At 40.9% G+C, this 12501-nt stretch overlaps 1 protein-coding gene across 3 annotated transcripts in view; it reads left to right on the top strand.

Moving 5' to 3' along the window:
• Positions 1–11238: 11238 nt before the first annotated feature.
• Positions 11239–12501, top strand: part of TJP1 (tight junction protein 1) — a 164858-nt gene continuing 163595 nt past the window's right edge. For all 3 annotated transcript variants that reach the window (XM_086756838.1, XM_086756837.1, XM_086756836.1), the window contains exon 1: positions 11239–11405. In XM_086756838.1, the coding sequence (XP_086612964.1) occupies positions 11239–11405 (167 nt within the window). The remainder of the gene's footprint in view (positions 11406–12501) is intronic.

The raw sequence follows: 12501 nt of genomic DNA, 5'->3' as shown, positions 1-12501 counted from the left end.
TCCGATAAAAGGTGCAGTGCAATGCTAAGACAGATGCTTTCAGGAGCTGCGGTAGAAGATATCATTTAAACATAACCCAGATTACTCAGAGATGTGTGCACATGAGAGTACAGGAAGGCAAGAGCAGAGATTATTTCTGTTCTGTTCTCAGTGTAGATACCACAGTAATAACATTTCATAAATGCCCAAGACAGATGGTATGTATGTTCTTTGCATAATAAGATAACCAGAAACTTATCTATCGAAAGGAGTGGATCAAATACAGTGAGATCCTCCTCAATCTTTGGCTTCAGGTTCACAGGAAACCTTCTCTCTGAACAGTTGCAGAGCTTGTGATTTATTGCTGCTGTCATAATGATGTGCAGAGATCACCAGATGGAACATGTTTTGCAGTGACTACTTGCAAGTGTTGGTATTTTTGCTTTGTTCCTACAAACACTATGTCTTCTGTCTTCTACAGAGATCCGTGCATTTTCTTTTCGTGTCACTGTACTCCGGTACACATTCAAACTGTCAGCATGGCAAAAGGATATTTCCAGCCACTGCGAGGTCACTCACAATGAGTGGAACATGATCACTTTTGGCTACATGAACAGATATGAAGCTTGATTTCATTATTTCCATTTGAATAGTCACTGCTGTTTATTTGTTCTGGTGTCTGGTCATGGCTTTATTCGTTCTATTTGTTTGTCACTAACATCCAGGCAAAGTTTTGGAGGAGAAATATCACACTTAGTTTTGTGTGAGAAATCAGCTGATTTTCTTCAGAGAAATGCACTGAGCTTCTGTAGCATTTGTACCTTTCACCTGGGAGTGAGACCAGTGTGCTCCAGCCACTTGGGCGGTTGGCTTTCAAGAGAAGCGCAGTGGGTTTGAGAGTGCCCTTGCTCATCAAGCGCTGGTCTTTTTTTGTGTGTTCTGGTTTTCAAGTCTCCGTAGTGGTGCAGATGGTTCTGAGGAAGAGTTTGCAGTTCTGCAGTAAAATGAACAGATTTGCAGAGATGTTTAGGGTGCCAGCAGAGATCTCTATTTATGGCTCTTTTAGTTAATCTTCAAAATCTGTCCTTTGTACATTATTGAGGAATTTTCACAGAATCAAAAAGTAGGGTTCTTTAACTAAAACTAAAATAATAAAAACTGGAGCTTTATTTTCCTTTTTGTTGCATCCTCTCTTGCTGCTCCAAAGACTGGAGAGCCAATGAATAGCTCCCAAAAATACACAGTGCCGAGTAAGAACCAGACAGTTTCATAACTGCTTGGGTGCTCTTTACATGCAGATGGTAGGTAAATTGCTTGGCTGGCAAGAGAGCAAGTGAACTCGCAAACCTGCTAGTGTGTAATGAGAAAAAAAACGTTGTAGGTTATACTGAGAAGAGTAACTAGACCGTAACTGTTAACATGGTGTATGCTGGCGTTGTAGCAGTGCAGATCACAGCACGACAGATCTCCGGACAGATACCATCCAGGTCAGCTGCAGGAAAACACTCACTAGAAATACTGCTTCCAACGCTCACCAAAATGCATGGACTAAACTATGCTATCACATGGTATAAAATGATTACTTCAGGGTGGCCTTGTACAACTGAGTACAACTGACCCTAGCAGGGTCTTGCTTTTTCTTTGAATGCTCCAAGCAAAAACATTAAATAATAAGAGGGAAACAAAGGGCAAGGTCAGAGACCGTATTAAAATAAAACTTCATTTCTTATCTTTTGCTGATTCATTTTTGGAACACAGTCATAAACATTTCAGTATTAGAGAGTACGAATGCAGTGACCAGTGTTAAGTTAGACAAATAAAATCTTGTACAATAGTATTGTACGCACCGCTATTTTAATATCTAAAAACAACCAAGAGAAGCTGAACTGACCAGGAAAATGTTATGTAAACTGCGAAAACAGCAAAAGGTGATGTAAGTCTATTTACCTTACCAGACAAAATCTTAGCAGTGCATTATGTACTTCATTCTTTTGCTTAAAACCAACCAACGCACACCACATCCCACAAGCCAAAGCCAAAATGTTGTGCTCTGTGTTAAGGGAAGAATAGAAAGTTGTTTAATTCTCCCCTTTTTCCCTTTCGCTATTCTTGTGTTTTCTCCAGGATGTAAGGCTGTATGCAATTCGATAGTGTAACAGCAGGAATGCCATAAAGGCAGTTTTATTTTTATACTGGGGCAATTAAAAAAAAATTGGTCTACTCACAGCAAATTTGGAGCCAGATCACCTATGCCAAAAGTAGCAATAACTGCAGTGTATAAGAGAAGCTAGAATTGATTGTGTCTTCGCTGAAGCAGAGGACAGAAAACTGCTTATTTGTTCTAAAAATCTGGTTTGCAGTAAGATTGTTGATCTGCACATTAATTTTTATTGTTTATTAATAACTTACTGAAGCCTGGAAAAGTCTTGACACCAGTTAGTGAAAGAAGATAGAGGACTGTAAATCCCTTATGTGATCAATGAAGTAAAAAAAATACACGTTTGATATTCAAAAATACCTGTATCTGGAATGAACACATCTGTTCTTTATTTTGTATGAGGTGGTCTTGAAGGAAACGAAAGAGAAAAATTGTTTTATATGCCTAATTTCCATATTCCTGAAAGAATGTGATCTGGCTGTTGATCATTTTAATGACATATTTAAGATTTTTCTCCCATTGTTTTATTAAAAATATTTCATATTCATTTGGACTAATGATTTCAAAGTTGAACAAGAATTTGGGATATGCAGTCAGACATATAATATATTGTCTGAAGTTAGGCTCTCAGAAATTGAATTTTTTTTTTTTCACTTTGGCTCAAGAGTTCTATTAAGCTGATTTTTATACCTCCCATATACATTTTTTTTAATATCTATCCTCCCCCCACACAAATACTTAATGGGAGTGCTTTATCTTTCTGGAATGTTACAAATGCTACCTCTGTTTTTTTCTTCAAATTAAAAATTAAGTGACTGAATGGCTAGATCTTGCAAACTTCTAACAGCATGAACAGTTTTTGCTGTTGAAAACAGTAATATTGGATTTTTTAAAATTTTGTAGATGCAAACTGTAACACACTGCTATATTTTGAATCTAAACAAATGTCTCCAACAGGATAGGATACCATGTCACTAGAATATGGCATGAGCTAATTACTGATGAAAGCAAAAGCGACACTGTAGGAACCACTCCTTCAACCTGTTGTGCTCAAGCTGATTATTTCACCAGGTGTAGTCTCAGATACTCACAAAAATAGTTCCCCGAGGCATCAAAGCTTTTGCTGTTAGGTTTAGCTATCATTTTTTGCTAGCTTTTCATTTTTTAGTTCCTATCTGCTAGGCTTACTGTGTGCATGTTAAGTTTTGTGATCTATCAGGATGTTACAAGAGACAGGTTATAATACCAGTATAATCACTTGGGAAACAGATCTGCAATCCGCACCAAAATTTCATGTAGGTTTCCCTACACTGGAATTACAGGAACTTTTGTTATATATTAATATATATTAAACATTTATAGGTTTAAAACCATAAATTCAAATTTGATTCTTTCATCCATGTTGTAAAATTATCATTTATCACTATTTTATCATTTATAATCTTTGTTTTCATTTTATCTTTTACTCAGACAGGGCAATAAAATGAGTAGCTTGTAGTTCTTTAGGTTTTTTCTGTTTGTATTTAGTTCCACTTCTCTCTGGCCGAGACGAATACTACTTGACTATTACTATTCTGCGTGGAATTGTTTGATTAAAGTTTTGTCAAAAAAAAAATCTGATTAAAATCAGGCTTAGTGTGATTTAAAAAAAAATTGAATAATTAGCATAAACAATATCCCTGTAATGAGCTCCACTAACATTTTTCTGTTCTTGTCACTATACAGCAACAGTAGATTGCTGTATACTTGCCTCTAACTATAGTAAATCCTATTACATTAATTTCCATTGTCCTGGTAATCTGATTAAAATAGCAGAGCGTTAACAGTCACATACATTGTAAATGAGAACAGCTTTCTTCCTGAAAGTAAAAAATGGTTTTCATATTTGTAGTAAGTGCGCAAATATACAACTAGATACCTAAGCCAGTCTTCCAGTAGGATTCTGAGCAATTTCAACACATTAATGAAACATCCAGGCAGCCTTCAGGCTTTATATCTCATGGATGTGGAGAATTCCTATCAGGATATAATAAGGGTCTGAATTACTACTAATTTATAAAATGAGGCATATAATACACATGCCTCATATATCTCTCTCTCTATATATCTGAGGCATAAGAGGTGTATAATTTTTGGCAGAAGAACCTCCTTACATTTTAGTAATACTCTCTCTCATTTCGATCTATTGATCCTGATGTGTACAGCTACCATGGACAGAATACACTACTCAACTAGAAAAAAATGTAAAGGAAATGTAAGGATGTATTCTTTCTAGGCAATTGGGTACAGTCTTGTGAATTGGTCCTCATTCTCACTTTTCCACACTGGTTCTATAACATGTCTACCACGACAGTTCAGATGATACAATTTTTTTTTTTCTCAGCCTCCAATATTCTAAATTTCTGTTTTTCAGAATTCCACACCCTTGCTTCATGGAACCATCATTATCCCCCGCTTTTCACAATCTTCCCTTCTTTTTTAAATATTGTGTACTTGGAGGCTTCCCCATCAGGCATCACATCTAAAAATGAAAGCTATTAGCAACTCTACATCCCAGAATGATAGCAAGGTCTGGTCACACCTCAGCTCAGAGCTACGTACTCTCACAGTTCTAGCAATACACAGTTAGCAAGACTAATTAATTAGATCTTTGTGTACTGAGATTGTGATGTGTTGCAGATGGCAATCTATTTCTTAGAATCTTTTCTGGGAAGTGATGTTACTTATGCTGCTTTTTTTTTTTCCCTGCATCTCACATTGAAATTGTATGCTTGGTGATTTCTTCCCTCCAGTAGTTTTCTACATGAATAAGCTGTATCAGAGAGCACTAACGGAATTCATGCATATGCTTATTTTTTTTCTACATTAAGCTTATTTTATCCTGTGAGAGGGTCATGCTTGTCAGGCATAATGTGATATTTGGATAATTTTGACTTAAGGTGTTTTTTCTTTTTTTTTAAAGAGTAAAATCTTAGAATCACAAGTTTGAAAGAAATGGTTAAATGCAAAAGTACTGGATAGTGGCAGTACAGGTCCACTTTGTTCTAGCCTGAATTCTGCACTGTAATAGTATGCTTATTTTTGCAGTAACCTAAAATTTGACAGTAACAGTATAAAACAGCTCCACATCAGAGCTGGTAGAGCAGCACTAACACTGTTTGTACAGGAAGCTCTCACTGTAGTGAAATATATTCTTGTAAATATTTCAATTGCTTAATCTAGCAAATCCTTTCTTCTTGATATCCATAGTCAAATAGAAGTTATTTATTCTGTGAAGATCTTCTTCTGAGAAAACAGAATGAACATTCTTTCCTTCCAAAGCTAAAGGATTTACCTCTTTATTCTGACAGCTCAAATGAATTACCAGGATAAACTGTTTCAGAAAATGTAAGTTAGTTCTAAATGACTGTGCCAGTTTATTACCATACCCACTTAGACTCACAGTTTTCTGCCACCAGTCAAGCTAGCCTGTCATGAAGACACTTCAAAGAAACGTGAAAATTTCCTGTCTTGTATATGGTCAATTGTGCAGCAAAGTGTGATAGGAAAATTCCTCCAAGTGTTTTTGTTTGGTTTTTTTTTTTTTAATTATGGTACTATATCTTTATAGGTCTTCATGTAACATGGAGTTTATGTAAGAAACAATAACAGACCAGAAAAAGGCTTTGCATTCTATACAATAAATAGATTAGCGTGGGTATAGAAAAGCCCTAGTAGATCAAAAAAAGTCACAAAATTACACATTGTAAGTGCATAGATAGGAAACACATGCACACATGTTTTTCTTACTTTTGAGGAGGGAGGAGTTAACCGCTGGACTCACTGCATCTGACATACTTGTAGATTCTAAGGAGTGCTTTTGCTCTTTTGCCTTTGACAGGTATGATCCCTTTATTTTTCTTTCTAGGAAGAATATGGGAGATGTATGAAGCTTACACATGACAGACAGATTGAAATGGCAAGAAAGTCCGTTTCAGTAGCTTTCTTGCCTGAAGGATCTGCATTAATGCTCTTAGTTAACATAAATCTTTATTAATAATATTATTATAATTGACTAACTGTACAAATTAACAGAATAAAGTATTACTAACAACTACTGCAGAAAAAGACCCTCTTTAGTAATCAGGGAGTTTCAGATGAAATTAGAGGAGATCAGTCATCTAATGTCATGTTTTAATATCAGTGTTGTATTGTAATCCGTCTCTGGAAAGATGCCACTTTACCAACTGATCTGTGTAACGAAAAGTTCTCAAATTATATTAAACAGCACAGAAGCATAGAATATGACATCTGTATCAAGATTTTTTTTTTTTTATTAATCATTGGAGTAAAAGTCAGCAAGGGGAACAGGTATATCCTAGGAATAAACAAAATATTAAATCTTCAGCATAGCCAGTAGCACAGTATTGAGAACTACATGGAATGAACAATGTATGGTTACAGAAAGTCTCTGTTATGTGCAGAGTAAAGCTAAAATTAAGGCTATTCTAAAATGCAAATAAAAGATGCTATCTAATACGCCATAAAAACAGCAACAAGTTTATTTAATGTTTGCTTTAGTTCTAATGGAATTTTGACAGCCTAAAAATGAATGCGATGGAAGGCTTAAAATCTGTCATTAAGGCCTAATCTACCCTCAAAGTTGCAGTCGCAGCCATTACAGTACTAATAAAGATGCCATTTACTCTGGTAAGATTATTTTTTTTTTCTTTTTGCCAGGCAGTGTAGCTTCTATAGGCTTGCTGAACGAAATAAGTTGCATCAGCAAAAAAAAAAGAGTATTTTTGCTTGTTCACCAGCACAGCTATGCCAGTTAGAGGTGTGGTTTCTTTTTCCTCACATTATTGCAGAAAAACTACATTATCTGAAGTAACTTAAGCATAGCCAAGACTTTTCAAAGTGCATTTCTGTAACGCCTTCAAAGAGTCTTTTGAGTCAGACCTAAATCTCTCCTCCTCCTGTGAGCTCAGTCAAGACTGAGTGACGCAGGTGAGAGTTTGAAAAGGATGGCACCTGGTGACAACGGGCACTAAGGGATGTGTGATGGGCTAATGATAAAGGAAAGCAAGATGAGGTTCTGCAATCCCTCTTCTAGTGACAAGCTTACTGAAACCAAATCTAAAAGCAGCAGAAGTAGGTAATGCTGTAAAATCTTGCTTTGTACTACCTGGAATCTCACATATATTCTATCAATATTAAGACTGAAAAAATGAAAGGCACAAATTAGGATGAAAATTACACTCCCTCATTCTTAGCTGCTCATGGGAGCTCTCAGTGAACAATTGCCTCAGTGGCACCCTCTAAGTTGCAGCCAGCCCGTCTCCCCCTGCCGACAACAGCCTGCTCTCTACCGAAAAACACCAAGGCGTGGGCCAAGATTAGATCACACACACTGGCATTAAACTCCACCTTCTCGGGGTCCATCCATCTATCTTCTAGACACATGGCTGTCCTAGTATAAACATACTGTCATGAGCGGAGCTTGTGTCAACCACACACCCGTTCAAGTGCAGCAGTCATACATAATATTGTAACTTGTAGCTGTCTGAAAGAGCAGTCTGTTCTTTTGAGCCAAGAAATGCGTTGGAAGGTCATTGTGCATTGAAAGCAACAGGCTTCAGAAAAGGCTGCGGCATCGGGGACAAGCAACAGATAGATTGTATAGAGTTTGTTCTGATGTAAAGTCTGCAGTTAAGTTACCTAAGCAAATAAAATTAAGAAATTAGTATAGTTCTGCTGGGCTTTGTACTGAAAAAAAAAATCTATGAAACAACTATATTAACCTGAAGTCATCTAATAGGAATTAAATTGTTTTTGAAGTGCACGCTAGGTTCAAAAAATGTAAGCAGCTTTCATCTTTCTGTAGCAAAGGAGTGTACCTTGTCAGACAGAATGAGTTCGCACTGAGAACAGCCAACATGATCGGACTGCCTCTCTTGCAGGGATGTCTACTGCATAAATTTTGGACTTAGCTCAGCTAATGGGTCTGCACAGGCCTCAGAGCTAACAGTGGGATGTCCGGATGCTTACCCTAATCTGGAAACTGCTGATTGACTCCTGTTAAAAATAGGCTGTTCATCTGAAAGGCAAGAAAGACAGGATCTTTTTACTTTCAGCTATGTAAAACACAGGTGCTTAAAGTAAGATGTTCTGAAAGGCCATTTATAATGGAGCAGTACTAAGAAGGAACAAGTACGAGAGAAAAAAAAATAATGCAAATTAAAATTAGAGGATAAAATTTCTTCACGAATATCCATTTTTATCTCAATAAGTATGGAAGATGATCTGTAAAATGTACAAAACAAGTTAATTCGTTAGTACCAGACTGATGGAGTATAATCATTGAAAACTATAGAGCTAAATCTGGAATAACTGTAATTATTTTGCAAGTTTAAATAGATTTAGGAATTCCTATTGAATTAAGAATAGGAATCACGTTACAGACTTTTAAAGAACTTGAGTAATGATTTGTATATACAGCCAGGCTCCAGCCTAGGTCTTTATGCAAGGCATTGTTGGTGCATTTCTTAACTATTTTTTATATAGATACTTAAAATAAATTTATATCCCAAGCCTGCTACTGTCGAAATGAAAAGTAATGTTTTGGGACTCTCAAATACAGAGTCCTTTTACACAGTAAAGAACTCTGAAAGCTTACCTGCTTCTTCCAGGTTTATCAGCTTTCAAATAAACTGTGCTTCCCTGTATCCTTAGATTGTCTTACCTATAAAATTTCTACCACTACAACCAGATTAAGACTAGATTTTTCTTTCAAGAATTTCTATATGAGATAAGAATAGCGTGCATTTTTCTGACAGGTGTAACATTTAAATTGAAATGTGACATTCAAACTAATACAGTCTCATAATTCCCTTAGTCAGCATTTCCTACCATTTCAAGGTGTAAATTATTTTCTTAATCAGATTGCACAAAAGTAAGTGAATATGTCAATCATAGTGTAGCTGGCGTTCTACTGGTGATGGTGAGCATAAAATCCAGCTCACACTTACTCTCTTACAACGTGTGTGGGCAACAAGCATTTTTTCAGTCAGCTAATGATGACTAGATACACAGAAGGAGAAAGCAATGTGTTGGTTTTACAGTTTTGTTTTTAATTCAAAGTAAGATCTCTGCAGGTTTTCAGACTGATTTGGTGTCCTGTCTATAAAAGATACAGGCTTTCCAGTTAACATATTACTAGCATTGTTTAAGTACAAAAATTAATTCCTCCTCCTTAACCTTCCTAATCGTTTCAAGTTAACCATCCCTCATTGCTTTTAAGGCTTGATGTCTCCAAAGACAAAGAACCCATTAACAGTATATTAAGAGCTGCAGATGTGCAGGCTTACCCTGGGCATCAAGTTGGCATCTGAATTTTTAAATCTTTTGTGACACAGAATTTCAGGACATTTGTATACATCTCAGATTTCTTGGCTGAAAATGTAAAGCCATCCATCTCATTACCTACAGTAATACAACTATTATGTTTCTAATTAAAATCTGTTGTGCTTGTAAGTAATATACTTATTTTCTCTGCTTCCTGCATGACAAACAGTCTTGAGGTATATACTAATACATATAGAAAAAGAAGAAAAAAAATTGAAATGCTCTTCTCTGAGCCATAAAGCAACAATGCTGTTCACAATATTTTTCATAGCTGATGGTGCCACCTTAGGACCTCAACTCTGAGTAAAGTATTACAATTTATACTGTTTACATTACAGCATCTCAATGAAAAGTTGTCACTTCAGCACAGATTTGTTCATATCTGCATCCTGCAAATTATCTACATACTTAAACAGGGTATCCGTGGCCAAAGTCTTTCCCATCACTATCGATCGACTTGTCGGCTAAGCGCTGCCCTTCCCTTCGGGGATGTTTGTGCTGAGGAGGGTCTCTGATCGTATTGTACTGTGCTTTAGAACTAATTCCAAAGGCACTTTTCACATGCCACAGCTTTCTGCCGCTCTCAGTGCCGAGTCTGAGGAGGAAAACACAAAACCAGACTGAAGTTGTAACCGTAACTGTGTCACACCTAAGGCCACTATACAGCATGGAGGGAGGGAGGCTTGGCGGGAAGCGCTGCTCCTGCTGCAGCATTGTCCCGGCCGCCCCCGCAGCTCACCTTCACCTTCACCTTCACTCTCACCCCCCCGGTACCGTTACCTTCATCTTCACCTTCATCCTCACCTCACCCCCCACCCTGCTGCTCACCTTCGCCCTCACCGCCTCCACAGGACCGCCCCGGCAGGTGGTGAGGAGCTTGCTCCCGCAGCTGGGTTACCGCTAACCCACAACCGACATTGTTATCCAGGAAGGGGGGTCGGGGGGGAATTATTAAAATAACACGGGGCTATTCCAGGCGCTAATGGGATTAGAGGCGAGGCCAGCGAGGCGGCGGGGAGAGGGCAGCGCTGCGCGGCGGCCGGGCTGCGGCATGGCGCCCCTCTGATGGCGGGAGGGCAGAGCAGCAGCCGCGCCGCATGGGCGGGGGCGGGATACCCCAGGTAACCGGGGAGAGGGGGCAGGGATGGCGGACAAGGCCCGTTTGCCCCGGGGGGAAGGGGAGGAGCGGCCCCGCCGGCGGGGCGAGGGGGCAGCGGGGGAGGCCGAGGCCCCACCGAGGGCCTAGCGAGGGGAGGCGGCAGCGGCCGGGAGACAGCGCAGGTGAGGAGGAGGCGGCAAAATGGGGGCCGAGCGGCCTGGTCGGAGGCAGGTGCCCCGCAGCAAGGTGGAGGCGCGGCAGCATGGGGGGTGGAAGGGTGCGGGGGGCCGAGAGGAAGGGAGTGCGGCTGCGGGAGGAGGAGGAGAGGAGCGCGGGCCCGGGGGAGGGCAGAGCGCGGGAGCGCGGCGGGAGGCGGAGGAGCGCGTCAGCTGGAGCGGGGATAGCGGGAGCGCGGCGGGAGGCGGAGGAGGAGGAGGAGGAGGAGGACAGCGTCAGCTGGGGGCAGAGATAGCGGGAGTGCGGCAGGAGGAGGAGGAGAGCGTGAGCCGGGGGGGCAGAGAGAGAGGGAGCGCGGCAGGAGGAGGAGGAGGAGGAGGAGGGGAAGAAGCGCGACGCAGGGACGGCAGATGCCTGGAAATAAAAATTTGATGATTGCATGCAGCGGCTGGAGAGACTCTGTCGGTGGCGGCGGCGGGGACGAGGCAGGGACAGGGGGGGCGACGGCAAAATGAAGTATCAGAAATACCTGACTGTCTTGCAGATGGCCATCGGGGTGACCGCCTCCAACAGGGGCAGTCTGATGCCCTTAAAGAGGAAGCTGTGGTGAGTAGGCACAAACCGGGCCGCCGGCACTGCGGGCCGAGCCGGGCCGGGCCGGGCCGAGCGCGGGCCGCGGCGGGACGGGAGAGCGGGAGGGCGGGGGGTTCCCCTCAGACATAACGGCCGCCGGGCGAGAGCGGGCCTGCGGCTCCCGACGGGCATCTCCGGGGGCAGAAAGTTCCCGGCGAATTCGCCGGCGGGCGTGTGGAGAACGGCGGGAGGCGGCGGTGCCGGAGGAGCTGTCCCCCGGGGCCCGCCGGAGGACGGGCCGGCTGGGCGCAGGGCGCTGCTGGTGCGCTGTCTGTGTGCTGAACTCATTTTTTATTTTTTATTTTTTTTTTCTGGATGAATCAACAATACGTGATGAAAAATGTATTAAAGTTCGATGGGGTAATGTGGGTGAGTAGGGCACCGGCAAGCATATGGCACTGCAATACCCGGTCGCTCGTGGGCTCGGGAGAGCCCAGTGCTAGCTGGGCGGGATGCGTGTCACCATCGGGACACATCGTAAGGAGAAAACCTGTGAACTCCTCAAGCCGGATTTTCTGGGAGGAAAATACCGAGAACAAATTTGTACGCGGAGAATTTGTGAAAGACCAAGGGTGATATTTGGGCGGTGACTGTCGTACGGTTTGCTTCCACCGTGCTTATGAGCTCCTGGTGAAGGAAAGTCAAGTGTCACAGAAGGCATGATAGATACTTCTATTTGTGAACTGCCTATTTTTAAATAAAATTATTTCCATGTCAGTAGTTGTAACACAAATGGGCAATATGGATTGTAGAATATGTTTTCTTTTACTTTTTTTTTTTTTCTCCCCCCTTACACTGTTGGCTAGTGTAGACAGTGTCGAGGAAATACATCACCTGAAGAAACATAATGTGGAACTAGTAAGCTTCCAAACCTTGCTATTCCTTGCAGATAAGAACACAACTTGGCAAATCTATTCATCTGAACTATAACGTCAAAATAAAATGTAGTCTTAGACAAAAACATGTTGTCATACAGATAAATTTTATTACATTTACTCAAAGGTTTTTATAGTGTATTCAGTGGTTTGATTTTGATTATGTAAGTTACACTCCGGTCTGTGTGCAGCAG

This window comes from Chlamydotis macqueenii, chromosome 12 (genome assembly GCF_036417535.1).
Source record: "Chlamydotis macqueenii isolate bChlMac1 chromosome 12, bChlMac1.mat, whole genome shotgun sequence".
NCBI classification, from domain to species: domain Eukaryota; kingdom Metazoa; phylum Chordata; class Aves; order Otidiformes; family Otididae; genus Chlamydotis; species Chlamydotis macqueenii.
This window is presented reverse-complemented; position numbering and strand designations above follow the sequence as displayed.